Source organism: Pleurodeles waltl, chromosome 6 (genome assembly GCF_031143425.1).
Source record: "Pleurodeles waltl isolate 20211129_DDA chromosome 6, aPleWal1.hap1.20221129, whole genome shotgun sequence".
NCBI classification, from domain to species: Eukaryota; Metazoa; Chordata; class Amphibia; order Caudata; family Salamandridae; genus Pleurodeles; species Pleurodeles waltl.
The window spans coordinates 1,529,147,056-1,529,173,790 of NC_090445.1; the positions used below are offsets into that span (position 1 = coordinate 1,529,147,056).

General features: G+C 46.6%; 1 protein-coding gene across 1 annotated transcript in view; it reads right to left on the reverse strand.

Annotated features, from left to right (window-relative positions):
- TTLL10 (tubulin tyrosine ligase like 10) overlaps positions 1 to 26,735 on the reverse strand; it is a 269,052-nt gene that overhangs the window by 113,460 nt on the left and 128,857 nt on the right. Inside the window, exon 3 of the mRNA XM_069241104.1 lies at positions 8,222 to 8,384. Within this exon, the coding sequence (XP_069097205.1) occupies positions 8,222 to 8,384 (163 nt within the window). The remainder of the gene's footprint in view (positions 1 to 8,221; positions 8,385 to 26,735) is intronic.

Consider the following 26,735-nt stretch of genomic DNA (forward strand, 5'->3'; position numbering starts at 1 on the left):
AGGAATAAGAGCCACGCCCAAATCCCCGAAACCTCCTGAAAATTCTAGAAGAGGCAGAGGAAGAAGGAGCTTGCAGTCCTAACGATTTGGCTGTGGCTCTGCTCTCCTTAAATCGTTCCAAGGCTGAATCTGCCTTGGCTCCAAACAGTCTGTCCCCATCAAACGGGAGGTCCAGCAGGGTCGACTGCACATCCGCAGAGAACCCTGAGTTTCGGAGCCAGGCCTGTCTTCTTGCCACCACAGCCGTGCCCATCGCCCTGGCCACCGAGTCGGTCGTGTCCAGCCCAGACTGGATAATCTGGGTCGCGGCAGCCTGGGCGTCCGAGACCACATCCAAAAGACCCTGGGGAAGCTCCGTGAATGAAGACGAAATATCATCCATCAGCGCATGGATGTACCTCCCCAGAATGCACGTGGCGTTGGTGGCCTTCAACGCCAAACTGCATGACGAAAATATTTTCTTAGACTGCGCATCCAGTTTCTTGGAGTCTCTGTCTCCAGGCACCGTCGGGAAGGAACCAGGCGCTGACTTTGAGGAACAGGAGGCTTGCACCACCAAGCTCTCCGGCGTAGGGTGTCTAGAGAGAAAGCCAGGGTCAGATGGTGCAGCTCGATACCTCCTGGCCACAGCCCTATGAACGGCCGAGGAAGACACCGGCTTCTTCCACACCTCCAACACCGGATCCAGCAAAGCCTCATTAAATGGCAAGAGAGGCTCAGCTGCAGCAGAGGCCGGATGCAATACCTCTGTCAGCAAATTCTGCTTTGCCTCTGCCACCGGCAAAGGCAGGTCCAAAAAGCTCGCTGCCTTCCTCACCACAGCATGAAAGGAAGCAGCCTCCTCCGTATATTCCCCTGGAGATGAAAGGTCCCACTCAGGGGAAGTGTCCAGCCCACTGGCTGTATCCAGACCATGCAGTCCGTCTCCAGAGTCCTCAATCTCTCCCTCCTCTAGGACTCGCTGGTACTCTTGCTCTTCTAAAAGACGGAGAGCACGCCTCCTCGAATGAAGTCTCTCCTCGATACGCGGAGTCGACATGGCCTCCGCCGACGTCGAAGAACGGCGCCGATCTCCAGAAGCATCTGACGCCGCGTCCGGCGCCACAGGCAGCTTCGGCGCCGAGGCAGGAGCCGGAGGACGAGGTCTTGGAGCCGATGGACCAACCGGAGTCACAGGGCAAAATCCTGACTTCGACGGAGGGGCAACCTCCGGGGCCGAAACATCCGAAGCCACCGGAGCGGCCACCGACGCCGGCACCGGCGCCGAGCCCACATTCCCAAAAGGGAGAAAGGGCATAAAGGGTGCCGGCCGAAGAGGCGCAGGATCACCCAAAGAAAAGGCCAAGGGCCCCGAAGGACCAGCCGGAGCAGCTCCTGGAGCCATCTGCTGAAAGATGGTATACATCGCATTAAGAAACGCGGTACTATCGGCTCCAGGAGTGGGAAAAGCCGGATACTGGGGTGCCTGGATCGAGGGCGACCCCGACCTCGACGTCTGCGACGCCGGAGAAAACACAAGAGGCTGCACCACCTCAATCACTGACGCCTGACCAGGTGAAGTCGGTGACGCCGGAGAGGGCAACGGCGTCGATGGATGCGGCGTGACCGTGGGGCTGACCTCCCAAGTCCTCCGACGCCGAGCCGAAGGTGACCTCGAACGAGACTCCTTGCTGGAGTGACGTCGTGAGTCTCTACGGCGCCGGGAGTCTCGATGACGCCGGTGAGACCTTGGCGAAGAAGACTTCTTATGATGTTTCTCCTTCTTCTTTGACTTTGCCATAAATAACTTGGCCTCGCGCTCTTTGAGGGCCTTCGGATTCATGTGTTGACATGAATCGCAAGTCGAGACGTCGTGGTCGGAGCTCAAACACCATAGACAGTCGGAGTGAGGATCTGTAACTGACATCTTGCCCCCACACTCTCGACAGGGCTTGAAACCCGACTTCCTCTGAGACATTGTTACCGCAGAGAAGACTACGCAGCAGACAATACACTGTAACCACGAAGGTAACAGTAACTCCCTCGAAGATAACCGTTTCGAATGCACGGAAAAAAGGGAACTGTCATCGGCACGTCGGCGAGGACTTCTTATTGCCTGTATGACGTCAGACGGCGTCGCGTGGGCTAGAGTGACGTCCTCGTCGACGTGCAGAGACTAGTAAGAAGATTTCCGTCAAATGCTGGCGCCATGGGAGTATTCATCAGGTGAGGAATCCACAGGTAGTTGTATCCATCAGAAAAATGGTTTTAGAGGATATTTATTTAGAAGACCTTTCAAGAATCTGATAACAATAGGGGATTTAAATAATGATGGTTGGTCTGGAAGACAAATGAAGGCTGACAAGGCCGACAAATAACCCTTAATGGTAGCCACTGCACAACCTTTCTGCGCTAGAGACAGAGCAAAAGACAAAACGTCCGATAGATGAGCATGTAAGGGATCAATCTGCCTCTCTCCACACCACGCAACAAATTTAGACCACCTATTAGCGTAGATAGATTTAGTGGAGTGTCGCCTGGACGCTAATATAACATCCACTACATCAGGCGGGAGAGAGAAGGAACTCAGGTTGCCCCGTTCAATCTCCAGGCATGTAGGTGCAGACTCTGGAGGTTGGGGTGTAAAACCTCCCCCTGCGACTGCGAGAGGAGGTCTGCCCTGAAAGGGAGACAGAGCGGAGGGCACATTGAGAGTTGGAGAAGGTCGGAGTACCACACCCTCCTTGGCCAATCCGGAGCTATTAAGATGACTTGGGCCCGGTCTTGGCGAATCTTCCTCAATACTCGAGGAATCAAGGGTATGGGAGGAAACGCGTAAAGCAACTGGCCGCACCAGCTTATTTGAAACGCGTCCCCCAATGCTCCCTGCATCGGATACTGGAGGCTGCAGAAAAACGGACAATGCGCGTTCTCCAGAGTGGCAAACAGATCTACCCGAGGAAACCCCCACCTTTGGAAGATCAAACGGGCTTGATCTGGATGGAGACGCCACTCGTGGTCTGCCGAGAATTGGCGACTGAGACCGTCCGCACGTACATTCAAGACCCCGGCCAGATGATTTGCTACCAAGCAAATGTGATGGTCCTTTGCCCAGGACCATAGTCGAAGAGCTTCTCTGCAGAGAAGGTACGACCCTACTCCTCCCTGTTTGTTTATGTACCACATTGTGGTAGTATTGTCCGTCAGGACCTGTACCGACTAACCACGAAGGGAAGGGAGGAAGGCCTTGAGAGCCAGACGTACAGCCCGTAACTCCAACAGATTGATATGAAACATCTGCTCCTCTGGAGACCAAAGGCCTTTGATCTCCAGATCCCCCAGATGAGCTCCCCACCCTAGAGTGGAAGCATCCGTTATGACCGTGGCCACTGGTGGCGACTGCGCGAACGGCTTTCCTTGTGAAAGATTGTTGCTCGCAATCCACCACTTAAAGTCCACAGCAGCATCTCTGGAGATCTTGACAGCACCTTCTAGATCTCCTTTGTGTTGAGACCACTGCCTTCGGAGGCACCACTGAAGAGCCCTCATGTGCCAGCGAGCATGCGTGACCAACAGAATGCAGGAGGCAAACAGACCGAGCAGACGAAGGACCTTGAGGACTGGAACTACCGCTCCATTTCGAAACATTGGAACCAATTCCTGAATATCTTGAATCCGCTGAGGCGGAGGAAAGGCTCGACTCAATGTTGTATCCAGTACTGCCCCTATGAACAGGAGGCGCTGAGAGGGCTCCAGGTGAGATTTGGGCTCGTTCACCGAAAAGCCCAGGTCGAACAACAACTGAGTCGTTGACTGCAGATGATGCGACACAAGCTCCGGCGACTTGGCTTTGATCAACCAGTCGTCCAAGTAAGGAAATACTGCTATCCCCTTCCTTCTGAGCTCTGCCGCAACCACCGACATCACCTTCGTGAAGACTCGAGGTGCTGAAGTAAGACCAAACGGAAGGACCGCAAACTGATAGTGCTGCGATCCCACCATAAACCTGAGATACTTCCTGTGTGACTTGAGTATCGGGATATGAAAGTAAGCATCCTGCAAGTCGACAGACACCATCCAATCTTCATTGTTCAACGCCAAAAGCAGCTTAGCTAGGGTCAGCATCTTGAACTTTTCCTGTTTGAGGAACCAATTCAAGATCCTCAGGTCCAGGATTGGTCTCAACCGACCATCCTTCTTGGGAATCAGGAAATACCTTGAGTAACAACCTCGACCCCTTTCCTGCTCTGGGACCAACTCTACCGCGCCCTTTGAAAGGAGGACTTGTACCTCCTGTTCTAGCAACAGGAGGTGTTCTTCTGAACAATAAGATGGGCGGGGCGGGATGAGGGGCGGGAACTCCCGAAAGGGAAGGGTGTAGCCTTTTCCCACAATACTGAGAACCCAAGTGTCCGTTGTAATAGTCTTCCACTTGCGGAGAAAATGCTGTAATCGTCCCCCTACAGGAGAGGAGTGAGTGGGAAATGGTGGAAGCCTAAGGCTGCTTTCCCTGCTGCACCCCTCCAGAGGACGAGGAAGAGGCAGAGTGCTGCTGAGAGGCTCCTCTGGTGCGGGCCCTCCCTCTCCCTCTAAAAGATCTATAGGGATGGGAAGAGGCAGGTTGCTGGAATCTCCCCCGAAAGGAAGAGGAGAAGGAGCCACCCCCAAATCCCCGAAACCTCCTGAAAATCCTGGAAGAGGCAGAGGAAGAAGGAGCTTGGAGTCCTAACGATTTGGCTGTGGCCCTGCTCTCCTTAAAGCGTTCCAAGGCCGAATCTGCCTTGGCGCCAAACAGCTTGTCCCCATCAAAAGGGAGATCCAATAGGGTTGACTGCACATCCGCAGAAAACCCCGAATTACGGAGCCAGGCCTGTCTCCTTGCCACCACAGTCGTGCCCATTGCTCTGGCCACCGAGTCGGTCGTGTCCAGCCCAGACTGAATAATCTGGGTCGCGGCAGCCTGGGCATCTGAAACAACATCCAAAAGACCCTGGGGAAGCTCCGTAAATGATGAGGAAATGTCATCCATAAGAGCATGAATATATCTCCCCAGGACACAAGTTGCGTTGGTGGCCTTCAATGCCAGACTGCAGGACGAAAAGATTTTATTGGACTGCGCATCCAGTTTCTTCGAGTCCCTGTCCCCAGGCACCGTCGGGAAAGAACCAGGCGCTGATTTGGATGAACAGGAGGCCTGCACCACCAAGCTCTCCGGTGTAGGGTGCCTAGAAAGAAAGCCAGGGTCAGTTGGTGCAGCTCGATACCTCCTGGCTACGGCTCTATGAACCGCTGGGGAAGATACTGGTCTCTTCCACACCTCTAGCACCGGATCCAGCAAAGCGTCATTAAACGGCAATAGAGGCTCTGCCGCAGCTGAGGCCGGATGAAGCACCTCTGTCAGAAGGTTCTGTTTTGTCTCTGCCACCGGCAAAGGCAGGTCCAGAAAACTAGCTGCCTTCCGTACCACTGCATGAAAGGAAGCAGCCTCCTCCGTGTATTCCCCTGGAGACGAAAGATCCCACTCAGGGGAAGTGTCCAGCCCACTGGCTGTATCTAGACCATGCAGTCCATCACCCGAGTCCTCTAGTTCTCCCTCTTCCAGGACTCGTTGGTACTCCTGCTCCTCTAATAAACGGAGAGCACGTCTCCTTGAATGAAGCCGCTGCTCGATATGCGGAGTCGACAATGCCTCCGCCAAAGCCGAATGCCGATGAAAGAGCACTCGGAGCGGATGGACCCACCGGAGTCACAGGACGAAATCCCGACGACGGAATGGAAATCTCCGGGACCAATCCCTTCGAAGCCACCGGAGTGGCCACCGGCGCCGACACCGGCGCCGAGCCCACGTTCCCAAAAGGGAGAAAGGGCATAAAGGGTGCCGGCCGTAGAGGCGCAGGATCACCCAATGAAAAGGCCAAAGGGCCAGCCGGAGCACCCCCTGGAGCCATCTGTTGGAAGATGGTATACATCGCATTTAGGAATGCGGTACTATTGGCTCCAGGGGTGGGAAAAGCCGGATACTGGGGTGCCTGTATCGAAGGCGACCCCGACGCCGGCCTCGACGTCTGTGACGCCGGAGACAACACCAGAGGCTGCACCACTTCAATCACCGACGCCTGTCCAGGTGAAGTCGGTGACGCCGGAGAGGGCAACGGCGTCGATGGATGCGGCGTGACCGTGGGACTGACCTCCCAAGTCCCCCGGCGCCGATCCGAAGACCTGGAACGAGTCTCCTTGCTTGAATGGCGCCGTGATTCTCTACGGCGTCGGGAGTCTCGATGACGCCGATGCCTTGGTGAAGAAGACTTCTTATGATGTTTTTCTTTCTTCGACTTCGCCATAAACAACTTCGCCTCACGTTCCTTGAGGGCCTTTGGATTCATGTGCTGGCATGAATCGCAAGTCGAGACATCATGGTCGGAGCTTAAACACCAAAGGCAGTCGGAGTGAGGATCCGTAACTGACATCTTGCCCCCACAATCATGACAAGGCTTAAAACCCGACTTTCTCTGCGACATTATTACTGCAGCGAAGGACTACGCAGCAAAAAATACACTGTAACCACGAAAGTAACAGTTGCTCCCTCGAAGATAACCGTTTCGAATGCACGGAAAAAAGGGAACTGACGTCGGCACGTCATCGAGGACCTCTTATTGCCTGTATGACGTCAGACGGCGTCGCGTGGGCTAGAGTGACGTTCCTCGTCGACGTGCAGAGACTAGGAAGAAGATTTCCGTCGAATGCTGGCGCCATGGGAGTGTTCATTAGGTGAGGAATCCACAGGTAGTTGTATCCATCAGAAATGTCCCCTTACACTATGTTTACCTTCAGGTGGTCTTGAGCTATCCAATTTTGTACCTTCTCCAACCAGTTATAAAATGAATCATATTCTTTCTATGAGGCCCAGTCAGCTCACTACAGAACCTTCAAACTCTGTCCTTTTTTAAATTATTCATGATATTATCATCTGTAACTATGGTAGTCAATTACAGGTAGTCAGAGATAACACCTACTGCCTCTGGCTTCACATTTAGTTCCCCTGGTGCTACGTTCTCCACACCCAATCTCTGAAAGCTATTTTTTTGTTTATTTTCTGTAGCTTCCACTCACACCTCAGGGGCAAATAGGAGGCTGCTTTGTGACTATGGTTTGGATAAGAAAACAAACTTAACTTATCATTTGTGGCCTCAGCTCTGCGGTGGCAGTCAGGACCGCTGCTGTTGTGGTTGTCCGATCGCCACATAAAGACCCTGGTAGTCAGACCACCAGGGTTCTGCCAGCACCACCGGGATCCATGACCCAGACGGTCTGGCAGAGATCGTAATCCACGAGGACAACGCTGCAGGTACTGCTGCCCTGCGGATTACGCCCATGTTCTCCGCCAGCCTTTTCATTGCAGTTTCACCACCATGAAAAGGCTGGCGGAGAACAGGTGCAGGGGTCCCCCTGCCCAGGAACAGCACAATGTTCACTGTCTGCTGTGCAAATAGTGAACATTGCGAGGGTGCTGGTGCACCCTGCAAGCTACAGCCTTGCTGCAGCTTGATTACGAGCAGGAGACAATGCTGTAGCCTGTTTCCTGCTTGGCCAGTGGGCAGAAACTGAGGTTTCTGTCTGCCCGCCTAGCGGGAAACTCCTAAGAGGTCTGGCGCAGTTGTTACCGCTATGGTGGCGGCCACCCTGTTGGGAGTTTGGCGGACAGGCTTTCCCACCCACAAACGCAAAATGAGGGGCATAGTGTTAAATAGTGCGTAATCTTAATTCTGCTTCCTGGCATTACTGTAAATTAAGGCCTATGTCTATAATTGCATTCAAGTTCCATACAATTTGCCTTAATTCAGGTTTTATTAATGGGCAAAAGTTTATGAAAGGGATATATGTTCAGTGGCTCACAGGTAGGTTTCTCTTCAATTTTTGAATTTTGGGTCTATCTATTCCTCACATTCTCTCACAGTCCTAAATCTTTGTGTGTTTTTTTTTCTTTTCCTATCTCCTGCTGCAAACGACAGAGAGCACCTATTCAAGGGCAATGGCTTGTATTGTATGAAGGGAAAAGCTTAGCATGACTTGGATATATATTGGCCTTTCCACAGTCTCTCCTAAATTTCCCATTTATTATAGGTTGAACAGGAACATAGAACTGAATTAAACATAAGCTTCCACCTCCTACTCATCTCCTCCATCTATTTAAAATCATACTTAATTGTCTTAAGCTCCCACACATATGCACATGTTTACTTACAGCGCTGCCCCATTAGAGCCCCCGATGAAGAAGAATGGGCCAGGGCCACGGGGATCCTCTGGTCTCTTCTCTCCCGGACCTGTTCCCTCCATCGCCCTCCGCTGGTTGGTCTTTGTTTCTTTGGCTTCATCTAAAGGTTCGGATTCAGCAGGCTCAGAGGTGGCTGTAGGTAAGATTGGAGAGGAATTAGTGTCTATCCAATATGCCCGTTTCAAACAGTAACTACTTAAGAGTATATTACAAAAATATATCCTGATCACAACTTGTTAACCCTGATTATGGCCTGATTATGGGTTTAAAGTCCTAAGACCGCCAAATTCGTGGTGGAGGTCTGATGCTAGATTATGATCCTGGTGATCGGACCGCCAGGAGACTGCCACCACTGCCAGGCTCAGAAATCCTGACAGGTTGTTGGCAGTGAAAGTCTTGATCAGCCACTGCACTGCCGAGCTCAGCGCCGCCGTGCTGATCACTACTCTCCTTTCCTTTCCCTTTCTGCCAGCCTTTTCATGGCAGGGTCCCCGTAATGAAAAGGCTGGTGAAAAGGAAAAGTTAGAGCCACAGGGGGACCCCCTATCAGCACACTCAGAAAAGCATTCTGAGTGTGCTGGACGGCGCAGGCAGTGCAGCCTGCATTGGCCTCAGTTCCCTTTGAGCCGAGGCCAATGCAGGCTGCACAGCTTGCACCGCCAGCTCCATGAAGAACTTGTAAATCGGCGGGGGGAGGCCACCGGCTTACTGGTGGCCTCCTCCCCACGACTTTGGCCGTCCAACGGTCGGACCACCAAAGTCATAATCAGGGTATATGTCTTGAATACACACCAACCACAGAGACTTTGCAACAAAGAATTAAAAGACGATCACTAACATAATATCAATGACATAAATATTGTGACATACAAACATCGTGTCAAAAATATGGTTGACACAAATATCGTTTCCCTACCTTCAGAACGGTAAGTACAAAAATGTTGAAAATAAAATATAGTGTCACACTAATATCGTAAAAATGACACAAAAATATTGATTTTTACTATAAATATGCAGTTTACTATACTTTTAATGTATAACGTTCTTATAATGTCAACTTTAATAATATATACTCACATAAACATACACACAAAAATATGTTTTTTATGTTTATTTATACATATATGTCATAACACTATTGAATGTGGCTACACACTACATAGGTATCACATCACCTTCAAAAAGAACTGAAACTGTAACTCGCTACTTCATCTCTGTCATGCAAAAGGGGGTTGTGATGGGGATTCATTCTGTTTACAAATTACTCTCAAGTTATAATGTGCTGGGCCTTTTTTTATTCCTGCCACTGTAGTGTATGTACATAGGCTGTATTATATGTCTCTTTCTTAAGTGTCTTTACAGGCCTTCCTGAAGAAAGGCAAAAACACCCACTTAAGAAGATATTTTAAAGAAGTGCTCCATGATCCCTGCGCGTGGGTGGGAATATTCACTGCTTACGACTATACATGGAAATCCCCTACGAGCAGTGCGTAATTTGTGCTTGTTGTTTCCAGTGCTGAGCACCGGCACTTATTTTTGAGGGTCAGCGCTTACTCTTCTGCCTCACGCATTTGTTGCAAGCAAAAGACACATTTGGGAAAGATGGAGAAAGAGAAAAATGAAAAAGCGTAATGAAAGGAGAAAGTAGAAAGCTGCTAGAGTGAGCTGAAGGGGCAGGAAGTGGCTTTAAATAGATTGACGAGGCCCGAGATGGCTTCAGGATTACACTGCCTCAGTATTCCGTGTTCCAACATTTAATTGAAGCAGCTGTGCGTGTTCAAGAGGAGGGCTTTGGGCACCGGCACGTTTTATTTACATATTAAGCACTGCCTACGAGAGAATATTGTAGTAAGCCTGGGGGGGGTCACCATGGTGGTGGCGGTCGGTCCTCCCAGCAAGTTTGGCAGTCCCACCGCAGAACTATCAAACTCATAATAAGGCCCTATATCTCTTGTAGCTGAAATATAAGATTGCCAGTAGGCCCAGCTTAGAGGACCTGAGGTTTCTGGTTGGGTGCAGAAGCAAACTGTTTTTCATGATAGCTGGGCAAGTGGCAATGCAGAGCTTATGTAAGAAGCAAGGTGTCTTTTATAGATAGTTCTTTCTTTTACTAAAAGCCAATGTAAATGTCATGCCCAGGTTGGTGTTATTGTGCATTTCAAATAGGACAATAGATGAGCAACATAGGTTTGATTTCTCTGGAGTTGTAAGACGGATGTGTTGATGCAATCAGCGTATAAGAGTTTTTCAGTAATCCAAGCATAACATGACCACAGTGAGAATTAGGGAGACTCTTTCAGAACAAGAGAGCAGTGGCAAAACCGGTTTCACCAGAGGTGGCTGAAGCCATTTTTGGACACAGTATTGATTTGATGGGTAAATTACAGATCACAGTAAAAGATCTCTTTCAGAATGTGTTCTTTCCTCAAATGGTTTGTGGAGTGCCCCTGTGTTTGATCATGGTAGACAGAGGGTGAGATTGACAAAGTCTAGGTGCAGGATTGATTTTTTTTGCCTTTTAGATATAGCCAATTATTTTGTGGTCAAACAATGAAACTGTGAAATGCAGTGGAACAAAGTGAGAAAGTTCATCTTTGATCTTGAGGTGGAACTGAGCATCATTATATATTATATATACACTAACATGAACATAGTGCCAATAGCGAATGCAAATCTGTCCCTTGAGGTGAAACACAGCCATGTTGCATTTAAAATATGGTGTGTTTTAGGGTCACTGCCCCAACGCCTCACAATTGTTTTTTATAATGAACGAGTCACGGACAGAGGCATCTTGGTTGGTAGAAAAATTGTAAGATTTCACAATGAGCCATGACTCTGGAAAGCCAGTCTGGCCTGACATGTGACAGAATCCACTAAACATTTCTCACCTTTTAGAGGCAATGGCCTTTTCAGAAAATTATTTGTTTTTCTCGTAAACCTTGTTAGAGTGCTTCTGGTAAAGGACTTATGATTAGTATCACACAGCTGCTGATTAACATCATACAGCTGCCGCCAGCAGAGAACCTTCTGAACCGTGTCAAGCACCCCCTGGAACCAAGTTGAGCTCCTTTAACACTTAATCAACTGAAGCAAGAGAAGAAACCAATCTGATGCCTTCTTAGACATTCAGTAAAGAAACTGAAACAAGGACCTCTCATATGCTACAAAAGAGAACGAAATAGCGCACCTCATTAACAATCAATATCACAACCAAGAAGAGAACTTTCCTACAAGTTCAAGACAATAATCAAGGGGAATTCCCCAACTAGCACAATAGAAAAAGTTAAGAACCTCATATCTGTTAAACATCGAACCAAGCTGAGGCACGCCTGCATACCAAAAGTACAAAGGAGCCATGGAACTCTTACATTCCAAGGAATTCTTACACTGTAAATATAAGAGAACCAAGCAGAATATCTCCTACAACCTAACAATGGAACTAAGTAGAGAACCTCTTACATGCTAAAGTGGGACCAAGCTAAGGACCTCTTACATGCTAAAAGAAAATACAATATAAACTCACCTACATGATAACGTAGGTGACATCCTGCATGTTCAGTGGGAGAATCAAGAAGCATACATCCTGCATGTGCGATACAAGAACCATCTTCAATAGGAAGCAGTAAGATGTTCTGTTGGTGAATCAATTAGAATACTGTCTACATTTTCAATAGGCTAACCAAGTGCAATAATTAGAAATACTACATGCCCAATAAAAGACACTTCATTAAAATGTGCAAGAATTAGGGCATACCATTTATGCTCAGAAAGAGAACCAAGAATAAAACCAAAGTGTGGAAACAAACATAACGCAGGATCTGAGACGTGTGCCATATACATGATAACGTAAGATGTACACTAAAGATATGGGAAATATAAAATACCCTAGATACTACATTAAATACTAAAATGTAGGAGATACATTAAATATTCCAACTATATAAGGGATAACGTTACTAGGGGATAGAAGACATACAAAAAACAAGTATTATACTGTAAATGTAAAAAGCTATGGAACCATCTCACCAATATCGGTCCCAGGTCACATGTTTAATGCCATACGATCACAAACAACACTAAGCCAGTTAGACTTTGAAGCACCAAGTGACCACCAAGAAAGGCCACTTCAAGATCATATGTTTATTATATGTGTCTGTATCTCACTCAGTTTTGCCTCAACCTACAATAACTTCAACTCGTTACCATGCTTTATGACAATATTGACTACATGTACTGGTCATTTAGATGACCTGCACCTCGATCCCTAGTGTCACGGCCCTTCTACATCACATTTCCACTACTCTGTCTCCCTGTTTTCTTTTTCTCCCTACTTCTTTGCCTCTTTTCCTGAAGAGAAGGAGCTTGGCGGGATGGTCCTATATCAGGCATCCCTTCTTCCTGATTCTCTTTCCCATGCTCTGGTTTTCCTTTTTACTCATTAACACCCCTAGCTTTCTCTCTTTTCACTCACCACTTTCCTTCTTTTTTAACTCTTTTTTTGTATCACACAAATCATACTCATGCCTCTTCCTCTAGTCCCTTCTTACCCTTTTTATTTTACTGAGATAAATATAAACAGAATATTATTTCTACTTTGTTACTTCGCATCGCTTGTGCTCACTACCATGCTGGATCCTGTTTCCTTATATTTGTTTTGTTAATATACAAATTGCTAAAATGTAGCTGTTTGTCAAACAGCTGCACTTCCTTCTTCCCGGTCCATGACCTTACGGATTATGTGTAATGGCATGGGTACTTCTATTACTTCTGAACTTCAATCTACTATGCGACAAAACAAAGAAATCAGTCACCAACTTCGTCGACTCAGTGAACCTACAATACAGTAACATACGATAAAACTTATAATGCACGCAGCTGCCAAAACAGATGTCCCGGCACTAGAAGCAGGAGACCGCCCCCAACAGAATCCTCAAACAATAAATAATCAGGGGTGAAATGTATCAAGCAATTTTGCACTCGCAAATGGTGCGAACCGCAAACATCGTCCGTTTGCGAGTGCAAAAACGTGGTCTGCGATGCATGAAAGGCATTCGCAGCCCAAAAATAAGAAATCGTGATTTTTGCGTTTTTTTGCGTTGCGACCTGGTTTTGCGAGTCGCATTTTGCGATTCGGTATTTCCAGTAGGAAATTGCAAGGCGCAAAATGCGATTCACAAAATCCAAATCGCAAAGAGATGCATCAAAAAATCGCAAATTGCGATGTTTCGCAGAATGGAATTTTGCACATGCAAAATACCATGAACTGAAACCAGGTGGTAACCAGGTGCAACCTATATAAAGAGGCCCAGAATGCCTCAGACTCTTTTCCACAATGGATGCACTCTACGACATGGCGAGGAGGATGAGGATCTTGGCAGGCTGGTTTGAGGAGAGGGAGGAGGAGACAGGAGCGCATTTTCAGAGTGCGCATAACTCTTTTTGACCTGACAGAGGAGGAAATATATGAGAGGTATAGGTTGAACTCAGCCATGATACTTGACCTGATAGCTGAGCTACAACCCATACTGCATCGCGCAACACATAGGAGTCATAGCATACCCACCCATGTGCAAGTATTATGCTCCCTACACCTACTCGCCTCAGGGAGCTATCAAGGGGTCATAGCAGCAGCTGGAGGGGTCTCACAGAGTACCCTCTACAGATTTTTTAATTCTTTCATCAACGCCATGCTGAGCAAACTACAACAGTACATCAGATTCCCCCATAGCCCACAGGAAATACAGCTGACAAAAATAGAGTTTTACCAGATAGCACAGTTCCCCCACGTCCTAGGTGCCATAGATGGCACACATGTGGCAATATGTCCACCATCAGCCACAGAGTATGTGTACCGAAACCGTAAATACCAACATTCTATGAATATTCAGGTGATATGCAATGCCTCCTATATCATAACTGATCTTGTGGCCAGGTACCCAGGGAGCACACATGATTCGTACATCTTTCGCCACAGCGGCATTCACACAAGACTGCTAGCTGGGGAATTGGTGAAGGATATCTACTAGGTAATGTCACTCTGTACACTGGTGCATAGATGGCGAAGCCATGTCAGATGGCTCAGTTACTCATCACACCCTCTGTCCCTTCCCTTCCAGGGGACAGTGCCTACGCAGTGCACACCTACATGATGACACCCTACCTCAATCCTACAACACCAGCTGAACGGAGATACAATGCAGCACACAGGGCAACCCGCAATGTGGTGGAGCGCACATTTGGACTGCTGAAGAGTCGCTTCTGGTGCCTCCACAAAAGTGGAGGGGCACTACAGTACAGTCCAAAGACAACATGTAGAATAGTGGCTACTTGTGTAATCTTGCACAATATAGCTACAACCAGGTGCATACCTGTAGAAATCAGTGATACTGAATCAGATGAGGATGACGATCCCATACCACCTCTACAGCCAGCAGACAGGATCAGTGCAGCAGAGGGAAGGCAAAGGCGTGCCGACATCACACACAACCATTTCAGACGTGAGTATTAATGACACAAATCCACTGACGACTGTACCTGTAGTGATGTAAATTTATTACCTTACGTCAGGTAATGTACGAGTGAGTAATAAATGAAACAGGTGATGTGACAAACGCAAAACACAAATAACCAGAGTTATGCACTATTTCCTCATAGTGGCAACAGGTGTCTAATGGCAGCAAGAGTCATTTTTTTCTACCACGCACACCACTCAGGTGCCCAGTTACGTCACTGGCACCTCTATTGTCGCCTTCAGTGGCAGTGCTGTGCCTGGCACTGCGCCGTCTGGTGTCTGCTGCTGGTACGGCAACACTGCTGAGGCTGGAACTGTCCTCAGTGTCCCCCAGTGCTAGTTCACTTGGAGTGGTTGATCGTGGTCCCATGATGTGTTCGATCACATTTGTGATCTGAACAAGTCCCTGGACAACGTCTCTGCTGGTATGTGCAGCCTCCACTTGCGCAGCCACTGCGCGACGGGCAATCAATGCAGTCGAATTGTTAGAGGACCGTCAGTAGCTGCCAAACATTGTCCGGAATCTGCGCTCCTGTATGCGCTGGATCACCCAATCATGGCGCAGCTCCTGGCACAGTTCACGGACAGCACTTGTAAGGTCCCTGGTGTCCTGTGAAGCCTGCACCTGTCCCTCACAGGACGCAGCTGTACAATATTACCATTGAGTGCGTCAAGTTGGCGATGTGCAGGTTTCGGTCTAAACCAAGGATCCGCTTATTTTGCAGACGCTGCTGCTGCAACATAGCAGCTTCAAGGAGGGACCCTCACCTGCCTCATGCTGTTGTGCACGGGACTCCGTCGCAATCCTGCGTGGTGCTGTGGTTGGCTGACACCTGCCCTCCGGAATCTGGCTGCGCCTGTCTGGTGCTGATGGTGTGCTTGGCCCTTCCTGCTGCTCATCAGAGTCGTTGCTGAGCTCTGGCAGTGGCAGTGCCCTGGGCCTGCGTCGGACAGTCGACATGTGGAGGGACCCACTGGTGTTGGAATCTGAGGGCAGATGGGTGTCTGTTTTCCTACACATGCAGATGGTGTGGCTGCTGGGCCTGGCCCACCTGCAACAACAATATGCAGCATGCCAGTTCTGTATGTTACATTATCTGTCAGACAATGGCAATAAAGGTACAGGTAGTGCTCTACACGGTGTTGTGTGTGTTGTGTTACTTTGGGTGTCACTATACTTAATTACATTGTTGTGCTACTTTCAGTTCTAGGTTGTGGACTGCCACTCCCATAATGCATTGTAGTGCTGCTTCTAAGATGTGGACTGGACTACTTCACCCACTGTTTCACATTACATGCTAATTCCTAAGGGGCTTTTGTGCATATACATATACAATATTGCACCTACCATGGCTGGTACTCGGTGTGTCGGAGGTGTCGATGTCTGTGACCCCAGTCACAGCTTCAGGGAGGAGTGTGGACTCCACTAGGTCCTCCAATGGTGTTGATGGTGCCTCAGTTGGTGGACCGCCACCTGTACCCCTGGCCTCCGCAAGTCTCCTTGCCACCCTCTCCTTTGCACGGGACCGCAGGTCGTACCACCTTTTTTTGATCTCGTCGTTGGAGCGCTGTGCCACTCCAATGGCGCAGATTTTGGACTGTATGTCCAGCCATAGTCTCCTCTTTTCACTCTCAGGCACCTGGAGTGAGCTTTTTCCAAACAGGCGGTCATGGCTCCTCACCACCTCCTCAGTTAGTACCTCAAGCTCCTGTTCGCTGAATTTCAGCTTGCGCTTCCTTTCAGCCTTCTCCTGTGCTTGGCCTGGGGTGTCCATCCTGGCTCAGGTGTTCTTGCTCCTTCTGAGTGCTGCTCTGTGTGGCTATGCTGCTCTCTCTTAGGATGCTGGTTTGGGTGTGGCACCTAAAACTGCCTGGGATGACTCATTTCCTGCTGGTGATGTCATCAGGCTCCTCAGGTGTGCATTCTCGAACTTTCTCGCAATTTGTGTTTTTTTACCGAATCGCTAAAAAATCGCAATTTGCGAAAATGCTAATTGCGATTCGGTAAATGGGCCTCGCAAACCACAAATAGCGATTTTTTAAAAATCGCTATTTCCGAATCGCAATTTTGTTACATGACCAATTGCGACTCGGAAATAGCGATTTCTTAAAAATCACTATTTGCGATTCGCAAACTCCATTTTTCATACATATGGCCATAGGTCTTTAGTTGTTTCCTAAATGGATACCCATTGGAAATCTTACGAAGGAATAAAGGGGACTTATTCCAGGTCTCAGCGGCCAGATAGGCGAAGAGCGCACACCGTTTGGCTTATGGCAGAACCTGGGAATTGCAATCAAAAGAGCATCCCTGGCCTTAAGCTCACGAGACAGCATGTAAGGAAAGAGACTTCTACATAAATTGTTTTGAGTCACCCTGTGAAAGGAGCGAAGAGCAATTGCCAGAGCTTTCAAGATAACACTTTTCTCAATTGGGAGCCAGTTTCTTTGAGATGAGGCATTACTGAGTGGTGTCGTGGAACATCCAGTATCAATCTGGTGACAGTATTTTGTATAATTTTCAGCTATTTAATCAGCTAACCAGGGAGGACCAATAAGAAAATGCTAGAATAATAAAGGTGTGAAGTGATAAACACATGCACTATAACGGTACAGAATTTAATATCTTCTTCAAAGAAAGTATCAACAGAAAACACATGCCTGCACCACAGAGGTCCAGTTTAGGCAGCCACCAGTCAGTTGACCGACAGGGCTCCTTTAGGATAAGAAAAAGAGTCAGTTTTCATAGAATTACCGGTAGCATTTATTATCCAGCCAGTCTATCACCTCAGGAAGGCAGCGCTGAAATGCCAGCTGTATCCTTGTAGTATTATTGACCAGCGAGAAGATAAGCTGCATATCATCTGCCTAGGAAATAACCTGGATACCAAAGGCCTCGACAATAGCAGCTAGAAGTGCCATATACACATTAAATAGTGTAGGGCTAAGAGAGGTCTGTAGGGGAACCCCACAATTAAGGGTGAACTTCCACCCTCACTCAAGGCCACCTTTCTGATGCACTTAAAATAGAACAACTCATTCTCTTAATGAAGAAAGAAATTGTTGACCCCAGCAACCTTACCACATACTGATGCCTTGCATACATGCCATCCTCTGTAATGTCAGATGGAAAACAGTTGCTACTCCACTCCAAGACCAAAGTAACAACAACCACTTACTACATGGCAATAAGTTCCGTTTTAGACAGTATTGCAGTACTGAGACACGGGTCATCCAGGCCGTGAATGACAACTTTCACATCTCAGACCACAGTGAGTCCTGCTTTCGGGTCCTGCTTCATTAGGTGCAGGATTACCAAATACTGATCATCAAACCCCAATCAAGATCCTGCCAAAAGGCAACGAGAGTCAATGACACCACCTCACCCTGATGGGCAGGGTAAGTTTACAAGTTCGACAGGAGACTTGTGGAGTACTCTGCAATCTTATCAATTAAGGCCATCCAGAAATTCAGAGACTTCCTCACCATTATCCAAGCCTGATGTCAAGCTCAACCTATCTCTAGCTAATCCACCCACATTCACCCCATTGAGAAAATAACCAGGCAAGCTCATATCCTGGAGTCAAAATCCCTCAAATACATACTCAACTAAAACTTCAAGGAGAAAGGAAGACACAGACAGAGAGAACATCAGTTTGATAACCTTATGTAAGAAAGAGATTCGCAAAATCAGAAACGTCATGAAAAGCACTGGCACCTACTCAAGGATGATCCTGATTTGGGAAAACGGATTGGCACTTACCCCAAAATGACATTTAAGAAGGCTACGTCATTATCAATGATGCTGATTAGCAGGCACTTTTGAAATGAAAAAGGATGGGACTCCTCAACTAGGAGCAGGGTCAGAGCGGGAACCCAAAGCAGTCATGGCAAATTTTGTTAGACCAGCCCCCATAGGGTGCATATCGAGTGAGCCTGATCAATACAATGAGGTTTGGGGGTTCCCTGCCCCACCCCAATAAACCTTGGGAAAAAATGGCAAAAACAGTGCATTCTACAACTCATTTTACATTATATATTCAATTGTATCAGTTTTTAAAGCATAGCAAATGACAATGTTACAGTGAATCAGGATGTGGCAGACTTTATTGGGGATCTTCAATGAGTCCCTCACCATCAACCCTCCAACAGTGCCTCTGTAGTCCCTCTCTCATATGTATTTCATTTGTTTTATGGCGTTTCTCTTACCATCATAGGGTACTGGAGCACTTTGTATCACGTTTGTAAATCAGTGTATAGAAAATGTTGCAAAAGACAAAGGGTGTAGGATGCAAATGTCATCCACACTGGTAGACATTTTTTAAGAGTTCTTGGTCTGGAGAAGCATAAACTCAGTATTCAGAAAATAACATAGTGGTTAGGGTTGACTTTACTGATATTAATTTATTTCTACCAAAACAAACTCTTTTTGGCAAAATCAGGATAATCAAAGACTGAAAATGCATGACTTTCTATCTGTACCATGCAGTTTGCATGCATCTCTTTGATAGCAGTTCACAGATCACTGTGCTGGATTATCATTGTAACTTATAAACTGCACACTAACAAAAAGCAGTATCCCACTGAGCACTGCACATAAAATACTGTTCTGCGATCTGCATAGGACACGTTCTTTGCAGCTGGCATATTAGCCCCGTGCTCTTCTTTAGATGAGTCAAAACTGCCACAAGACAAAACCTTGTTCCTCTCCAGGAAATACATGAATCACCAGAGTTATCTTGGGACTTTCGTTGTTGTCTGAAAACTATTTGATATACAAGGAACTCTGCAGTGCTTTTAAAACTGCTGTGCTGCTATAAAACTGCCCCACCACAGTAACAAAAGCAGCCCTCCACCCTTCCAGCCTCCCAGGGAAATGCCCAATGTATGGTACGGCCAGTCTACCCTTGACTAGGTTGGGAGTGCATAAAGAGAACATTTTTTATTGGTCATGCCTTAAGTGTAAAGCATGTAGGAGGACATTTCTGGAGGTAATTATGAGATCGATGGGAAAACAATTTGAAATGAAAAAGAACATTACGTGCAAGAGCACGTTTGTGGTATACATCCTCATCCTCATATGTCTATGCAGTCCCCCCACCTCCCATAGCTGTGCAAGCACCATTCCTTTATTTCCCCTCAATTATGAACACCAAGACCTTTTAGTGGTGTTAAAATGGCCACAGTTTATTCACATCATAAGCTGGTACATATTTATCATGATGGCCTCAGTCATTAACATGCTCAACTCTAGCTTATCTTGCACTTCAATATAACACATTCTGTTCATAACAGTGTACATTTATGTTTACTTCATATAAACAACCATAACTTGCCTAATCCTGCAATGATTCATCCTTACAGTCATAAAGTTTCTTTAACAGCTGTCATAAATCACTTTTATCAACTGCCATGAAAGCTCTAGTTCTGTTGATTACTTGGTACAGCGGATTGCGGCTTTGAGACTTTATTTGCTACTGAATGTCTGCCGTTTGTGGCCCCCGAGGCCATACGTGGGCTGCTAGTACTGTGTCTGCCCAGCGCTCACCATTTCCTACCCCTTTGTTTGCCCTCAAATGTCCCTGCCGTGAGGCATCCCAAGGACCTTGTTTGGGCAATTGTCTCAAGTGTCACTGTCGTGAGGCATCCCAAGGACCTTGTTTGGGCAATTGCCCTTTTTACATTCTTGTGTGAAGATATTTATTGCTATATCTTGTGATTCCCTGCCCCCTCATCTCACTGCGGCTGTGACGCCCATGTTATCTGATGTGGGTGGGCAGGATCAGTTGCTTCCAGCGACTTCTTGTCCCGGTCGCCTTTTTTCCACGCTCCTCTCACCTGATTGGGCCCTTTGAACCCAAACTTGTTTTGGTCACCTGCGGACCCTTTGCTGAGGTGCACTTTCACAATCTCATGCTGCTGTGCCCTTTATTACCCACCCATGGGAGGCCGGGGGTGTTAGGCACCATACCTCTAGGATAGGCTGCGCCTCCGGTCCATCTATACAAATGACTCCATATTGGGAGATCCACTTGTCAGTTACATAAATATATGTTAGAGTATTTACAGGCTACTGTCAACCATGATGTGAACTAGCTGATTGCAAGACACTATAGAGAAAAACAAAAAGGGGAGTCTTCTTCACCTGAGTTTTTGGGAATTGATCAAGTGGTTAAATGTGTTAGAGCTGGGGACAGGATGAGGTCCTTAAGACAACTATAATCAACATACATTATAACATACACGGCCAAGGCTCCATATGGACACGATGTAGATGAAGAACTCTTTGTTACCTCTTACTTGTTTGTTTTTTAAATTGGTTTGTGGTTTGGGTACAATCACACTTTGTTCACTTAGGTATTACAGTCTCTCTTTTCTCTGCTGTTTTCAGGTATAAGCAATGAAGTGGATCTCATGACTGTAGCCTCTGTCTGCCGGTGGGCGTGATTGTCTACTGTACACGTGGCCTTTTCACCTGCACACATGGGATGGGCTCTTCCCAGAATTCGGGAGCCAGTTGAGACATATGCACTAACGTCCTAGACTGCTGATGTCCGAGACTGACTAATCCACCCATTTAAGAATTTGGATCATGTGGAAGTCGGAGCAAAAGTGCTTTCACTCTGTTGCTAGCACTAAAACAGCCTTGACAATGGGAACTAAATATCCCTTTAATTCAATCTTGTCATCACAGACTCACCAACTAACACAGCACACATTCAGTTTATGTTGCAGGTTCTATGTGAAGCAACATCCTTTTAATGTGGCTACTTACATCTTAAGTGTATTCATTTTAAATGTAAATTACAATTCCCATCATTCCTACAGCATTAAAAGTAGACACTATTTATATGAGAGAAACACAGGGGAAAACAAGACTGCAGTCAAAACATGACATTTGTTGGTGCTGCTATGAATGTAATTAAATGAATTGGATTCATAGCTTCCTCGAGTACAGCCTTCTTTTGTCAGTATATCTCTCCCTATATCTATATTACCGGCTGGTGGTCGCCGGTATGTAATTATAGTTAGGCCCTAGTTCTCATAGGAAAATTGCCAATAACTTTGGCGCCGTTTGACAAATCTTCAGAAAATTTTCTAAACTAATATGACAGTCAGTTCAGCTGCTGTGTTCAGAGTTTCAGGGAGATTCGTCAAGCAGGGGCCAAGAAAAGGGGGGTCCCAAAACACATTTTCCTCATAGGAATTCCTATTGGGATTTTAAAAATGACTACAGCTGAACCGCTGGATGGAATTACACCAAATTTGGCAGAAAGCTAGCTTCTGATCCAGAAAGAGTGGCTCTTGTATTTTGATGTAAATCCTTTTAGAAGTTTTTGAGATAATAAAGGAAAAAAATATATAGCTGGACAGTTGGTCTTCAGACATGCTCTGATTGTTCAAATTAAAGGAGACTAGTCAATCCTGATTGGTTGGTGGCAAACTGAACAATATGTTTTGGCTTATGAAAATGAATTAAAAAAATATGTAAGTGGGAGGGTAAACACACCCAGACTCCAAAGTGCATATATGGGTGTACCAAGTGGACCCCTCCCTTTATTGTTTGGCCACAACATGGACAACATGATGTGGAAGCACTTACAGGACTCTGAGGCATGGTCCCCATCGAAAAACATTGCAGTGAATGACAGGTTGCGAGGGTTACAAAAAGGAAAAAGTATAAAAGGGTGATAACAGATTTCACCTGCAATATGAATCATTTGTTGATGGTACCATGCTAATATTAGGAATTGTGGTGTATTCTAAGATGATTTTATACCCTGTGAAAAAGCGTTATGCTGGGATTTCATGAACCATGTTGGAGGGAAAACTGTTTTATCATGATTTTTCCATGGAGGTTGTGGAAGGTGCTCCAGAATCTAAAATGAGAGCATATTTTCTGTAAATTCAGACTTCCTTTCTCAGCCATATGAGAATGAATTCTGACATTCTCATTAAAACGTACTTCCAACAGGAGCAGCCCATTCATTGGTTTTCTTTTGTTCTACTGCAGCCTCCCAGAGTGTTCTAAAGAACAACTACAGCATTAACAGTCTTTCTTAGGACAAACGTGTGGCACTCCTGAAGCCATCTTGATTGAATCAAACTGGTAAAATGTAAAGCATTTAATTTAGGAAGGAGCAAATGAGGGAGTTTGTTCTTTCATTGAAATTATGGTTAGTGCTGTAGAAAGAAAAATTAGAACACATTTTAAGTGAGTTCCTAAATGTCTTCCACTCATATTTCATTAAAATATTCTGACATGCAGACTGAAACATGCACTTTCCCCACCAGCAGCAGACTGTCATTTAAATCCCTGGTGTCCAGCAGTTTTACTACAGTGTTCTAATGAGCAACTACAGCACTAGCATTTTGAATTTATGCCAAAAGTGTAGCAAATCTGAAATCTATCTTAATGGAATCGAAGTGGAAACCTGAAAGCATTGTCTACTGAGGATACTGTAGTAAATGAGGAGATTAGGGAGCTTCATAACAAATAAATTTCCCAGATGGCCACCAGAGAAAAAAGAACCCAAATGTGGCACAAGTATAGCCAAATGACATAAGTGTGCAAAACACTTCATTTTTTTTTTTTTTTTTGCAGTTTATATACCTTAGACTTGACCCAAAGGTATTGGAGAGCTTTAGAGAAGCACCAGTTATATCACACAAAGATATATTCAGTTTGGTTTTAGGTGTGGGAAGATAGGTGATTTGCCCAGAATCACAGGATGTTGAGCTGATGCTGAAACTTGAACCTGATTCCCCAGTTGCAAAGTCTGCAGTTCTAGCCGCAATGCAACATTCTCTCCCCCCAGTGTAACATATAATCAAGTGATCAACTCGATAAAAAAAATGTCAAGATAGCAAATAATTTAAAAGTGCTTTATCGCTATTAGAGAACTCAGAAAATCCATCCTCATTTTAGTTTTTCAGAGCACTAACAATAATTTCCTTGGGAATAAGGCCCTCTCATTTTTACAATTTCTAAAGATAACGCTTTAGGTATTACAAATTTGATTTCGTCAAGATCATGTCAGGTGTGCCACACTTTTGTACTAAATATAGAATGTTAGCAATCTAGTTGTTCATTAGAATACTGTAGGGAGGCAGGGGCATGGACTCGGATAATTGAGGGCAGGGAGGAGGGTGCAGAGGCAACAAGTTGACCATGTTGGGCAGGCAGGAGGGGCAGTGGCAGTACAATGGACCATGGAGGGCAGGGGAAAGGGGGCAGGAACAACAAACCAATCATGCAGTACAGGCGAGAGGTTGTGGCAATATAATAAACCACTGAGAGTAGAAGGAAGAGGCAGTGGCAGTACAACCATACATGCCAACAGACCCAATTCAGGGAGGAGACTACCAATGTTTTAAACCGAAAAGGGCTTTAATTTACCTGTTGACTGCCTAAAATCTCCACTTTTTCAATGAAAGTCAATGGGGAAAATCAATTCCTCAGGTTTTTTTTAATCCCCTTGTTGCCAAGTTCAAAATGTTGGCATATATGATACATTGGATCACAGAGGACAGGAGGAATGAGGTAGGGACATGGACTCAGATAACAGAGGGCAGGAGGGAGATGGGCATGGGCACCAAGCTGACCTTACAGAGCAGGCAACGGGCTACAGCAGCACAATACACCACACAGGGCAAGCAGAACAGCAGTGCAGCACAACGGACCATGGAAAGCAATAGCGAGGGGACAGGGCTATGTACATGGACAATAGAGAGCAGAGGGGAAAGAGAGAACGGCAGCAAGCAGACCATACCGGACAGACATGAGGGACAGTTGCAGCATAACAGACTATGAAGGGCAGGAGGGAGGGGGCAGGTGCATGAAAACAGACCAGACAACCGAGGGAGCTGGAGGGGGGAAAGAGGCCTGCACATGGAAAACAGAGGGCAGGGGGCAAGGGGGCAAGACAGGAGCAGCAAGCTGACCATGGAAGGCAAGCAGACGGGCACTGGAAACACAACATACCATAGAGGGCAACAGTGAGACTATAATGGCATACACACAGACAATGGAGGGAAGGTGAGAGTCAGGGGCAGCAAGCTAACCACACAGGTGGGAGGGGCTGTGACAGCACAGAAGATCACTCATGGCAAGCAGGGGGGTTAGTGCTCGCACAACAGCCATGGTGGGCAAGAGGGAGGCGGAAGGGGCATGCACAAAAGGACCATGGACGACAGACAGCAGGGTTAGAGTCTGGAGGCAGACAAGAGAGGTCAGGTGTAGAGGCTTCACAACAGACAACACAGGGCAGGCAGGAGGAACAGTTGCAGCAGAATAAAGCATGGAAGGCAGCAGGGAGTCGCAGCAAAATGGGCCATGGAGGACAGGAGGGAGGGGATAGGGGTATGGAACTCGGACAGGCAGTGTGGAGGCGGCAGGGATGGCCAAAGCCATTGACCATGTTAGGCAGGTGGGAGGGGCAGTGGCAGCTCAAAAGAACACTCAGACTAGATATGACGGGCAGTGGCAGGTCCATAGAACATGGTGGGCAAAAATGAGTTAGTAGAGGAATGCAGACAGACATCCGAGGGCACGGGGAACGAGGGCGGGGCAGCAAACTACACAAAGAGGCTAAGCAGGAGGGCAAGATGGGACACAGAATTGGGCAACGGAGCGCAGGAGGAATGGGCAGGGACAGTAAGCTAATTGGAAGGCAGTGGTAGCACATCTGACCATGTAGGGCACGGGGGAGGTGACTGGTACATGGACTCGGACAACAGAAGGAAGGGATGATGTAGCAGGGGCAGCTAGCTAACTGTTCAGGGCAGGTGGGAAGGGCAGTCGCAGAACATCAGCCACACAGGGCTGTAATGAGGGAGCCAGGGCATGGAATTGAACAATGGATGCGTCCAACCCCACCCCAGAGTGCATTGCAATGGCCATCTTATTTTTCCTCAAAAAACCCTCTGGAAATTCACTGCAAAAAAACAAAGGTTACAGGGACGTTGTAGAGCGGAGCTTGAAAAACTGAGTCTGCAAGTTGACTTATCAATTATTTAAACAAAAAAACCCTGATGCAAAGAAATTGGCAACAAGGACAAATGTAATAGTAAATCTCTTCTAGCTTACATAACTGGTCACAAAGACTCCTGCTGCAGAGATCTTTGTGCGCCCAGCACTTTGGAACGGATTATAATAGGCAAGATATAGCTGGTGGTAAGCAGACTTCTTGGAGAGTGCTGTGCTTTCTCCACAGTTTTGACCATTGCCACTGGAATTATACGTCACGAAAGGCCAAATTATGCAACAGGGCTGCGTTAAAAATGCAGCAAGAAAACTCAAATTATGCGGCATAATGAGCCACAGTTTGTAATAATATTACTCCATTATGTCACCATTTTTAAACTTGGTAACGCCGTCTGGGAATTGGTTGCACGTCATTTGTACCACATTAACACCCAAATACCAACAAGCAACAGAAAGGTGACCAGTCCATTTTTTTTCAAAGGGCCTTCCAGAGCACTGCAGCACGTGTTGCTGCATTTGTAGTAACTTTTAACCCGCTTGAGCTAGAATCAAATTTATTTTTGTTAACATTTTCGGAATATATGGAAGATGATGGAGTATGCTGCAAATGCGGCAAATCTATAGTTATGCAAAAAGTGCTGCAGCTGCACAATCACATAATTCCAGAAGCCCTGGTTTTGACTCATAAAGTAGCATAGAAGGTTAATATGCCTGGACATTCAACGCCTTGTCAGGGGTAGTAAATGCTACAGAAATACAATTTAAACATCGTAGAACATGAAGATCACACATTGGTAGGTTATTTAGAGAGGTAAGTGGTTACTGCTTTTGATGCTGAGACCATTTTGTTACTTCCAGTTCATAAGTTGCAAGTGCTCTAATATAGCACAGTTATCTATCGGCATCAAGGAGCTGCATGCAAACCGCAAGTCATGGGTTTAGATCCTTATTGATTTTTTCTCAATCTGTTATTCTAAGATTGCAAA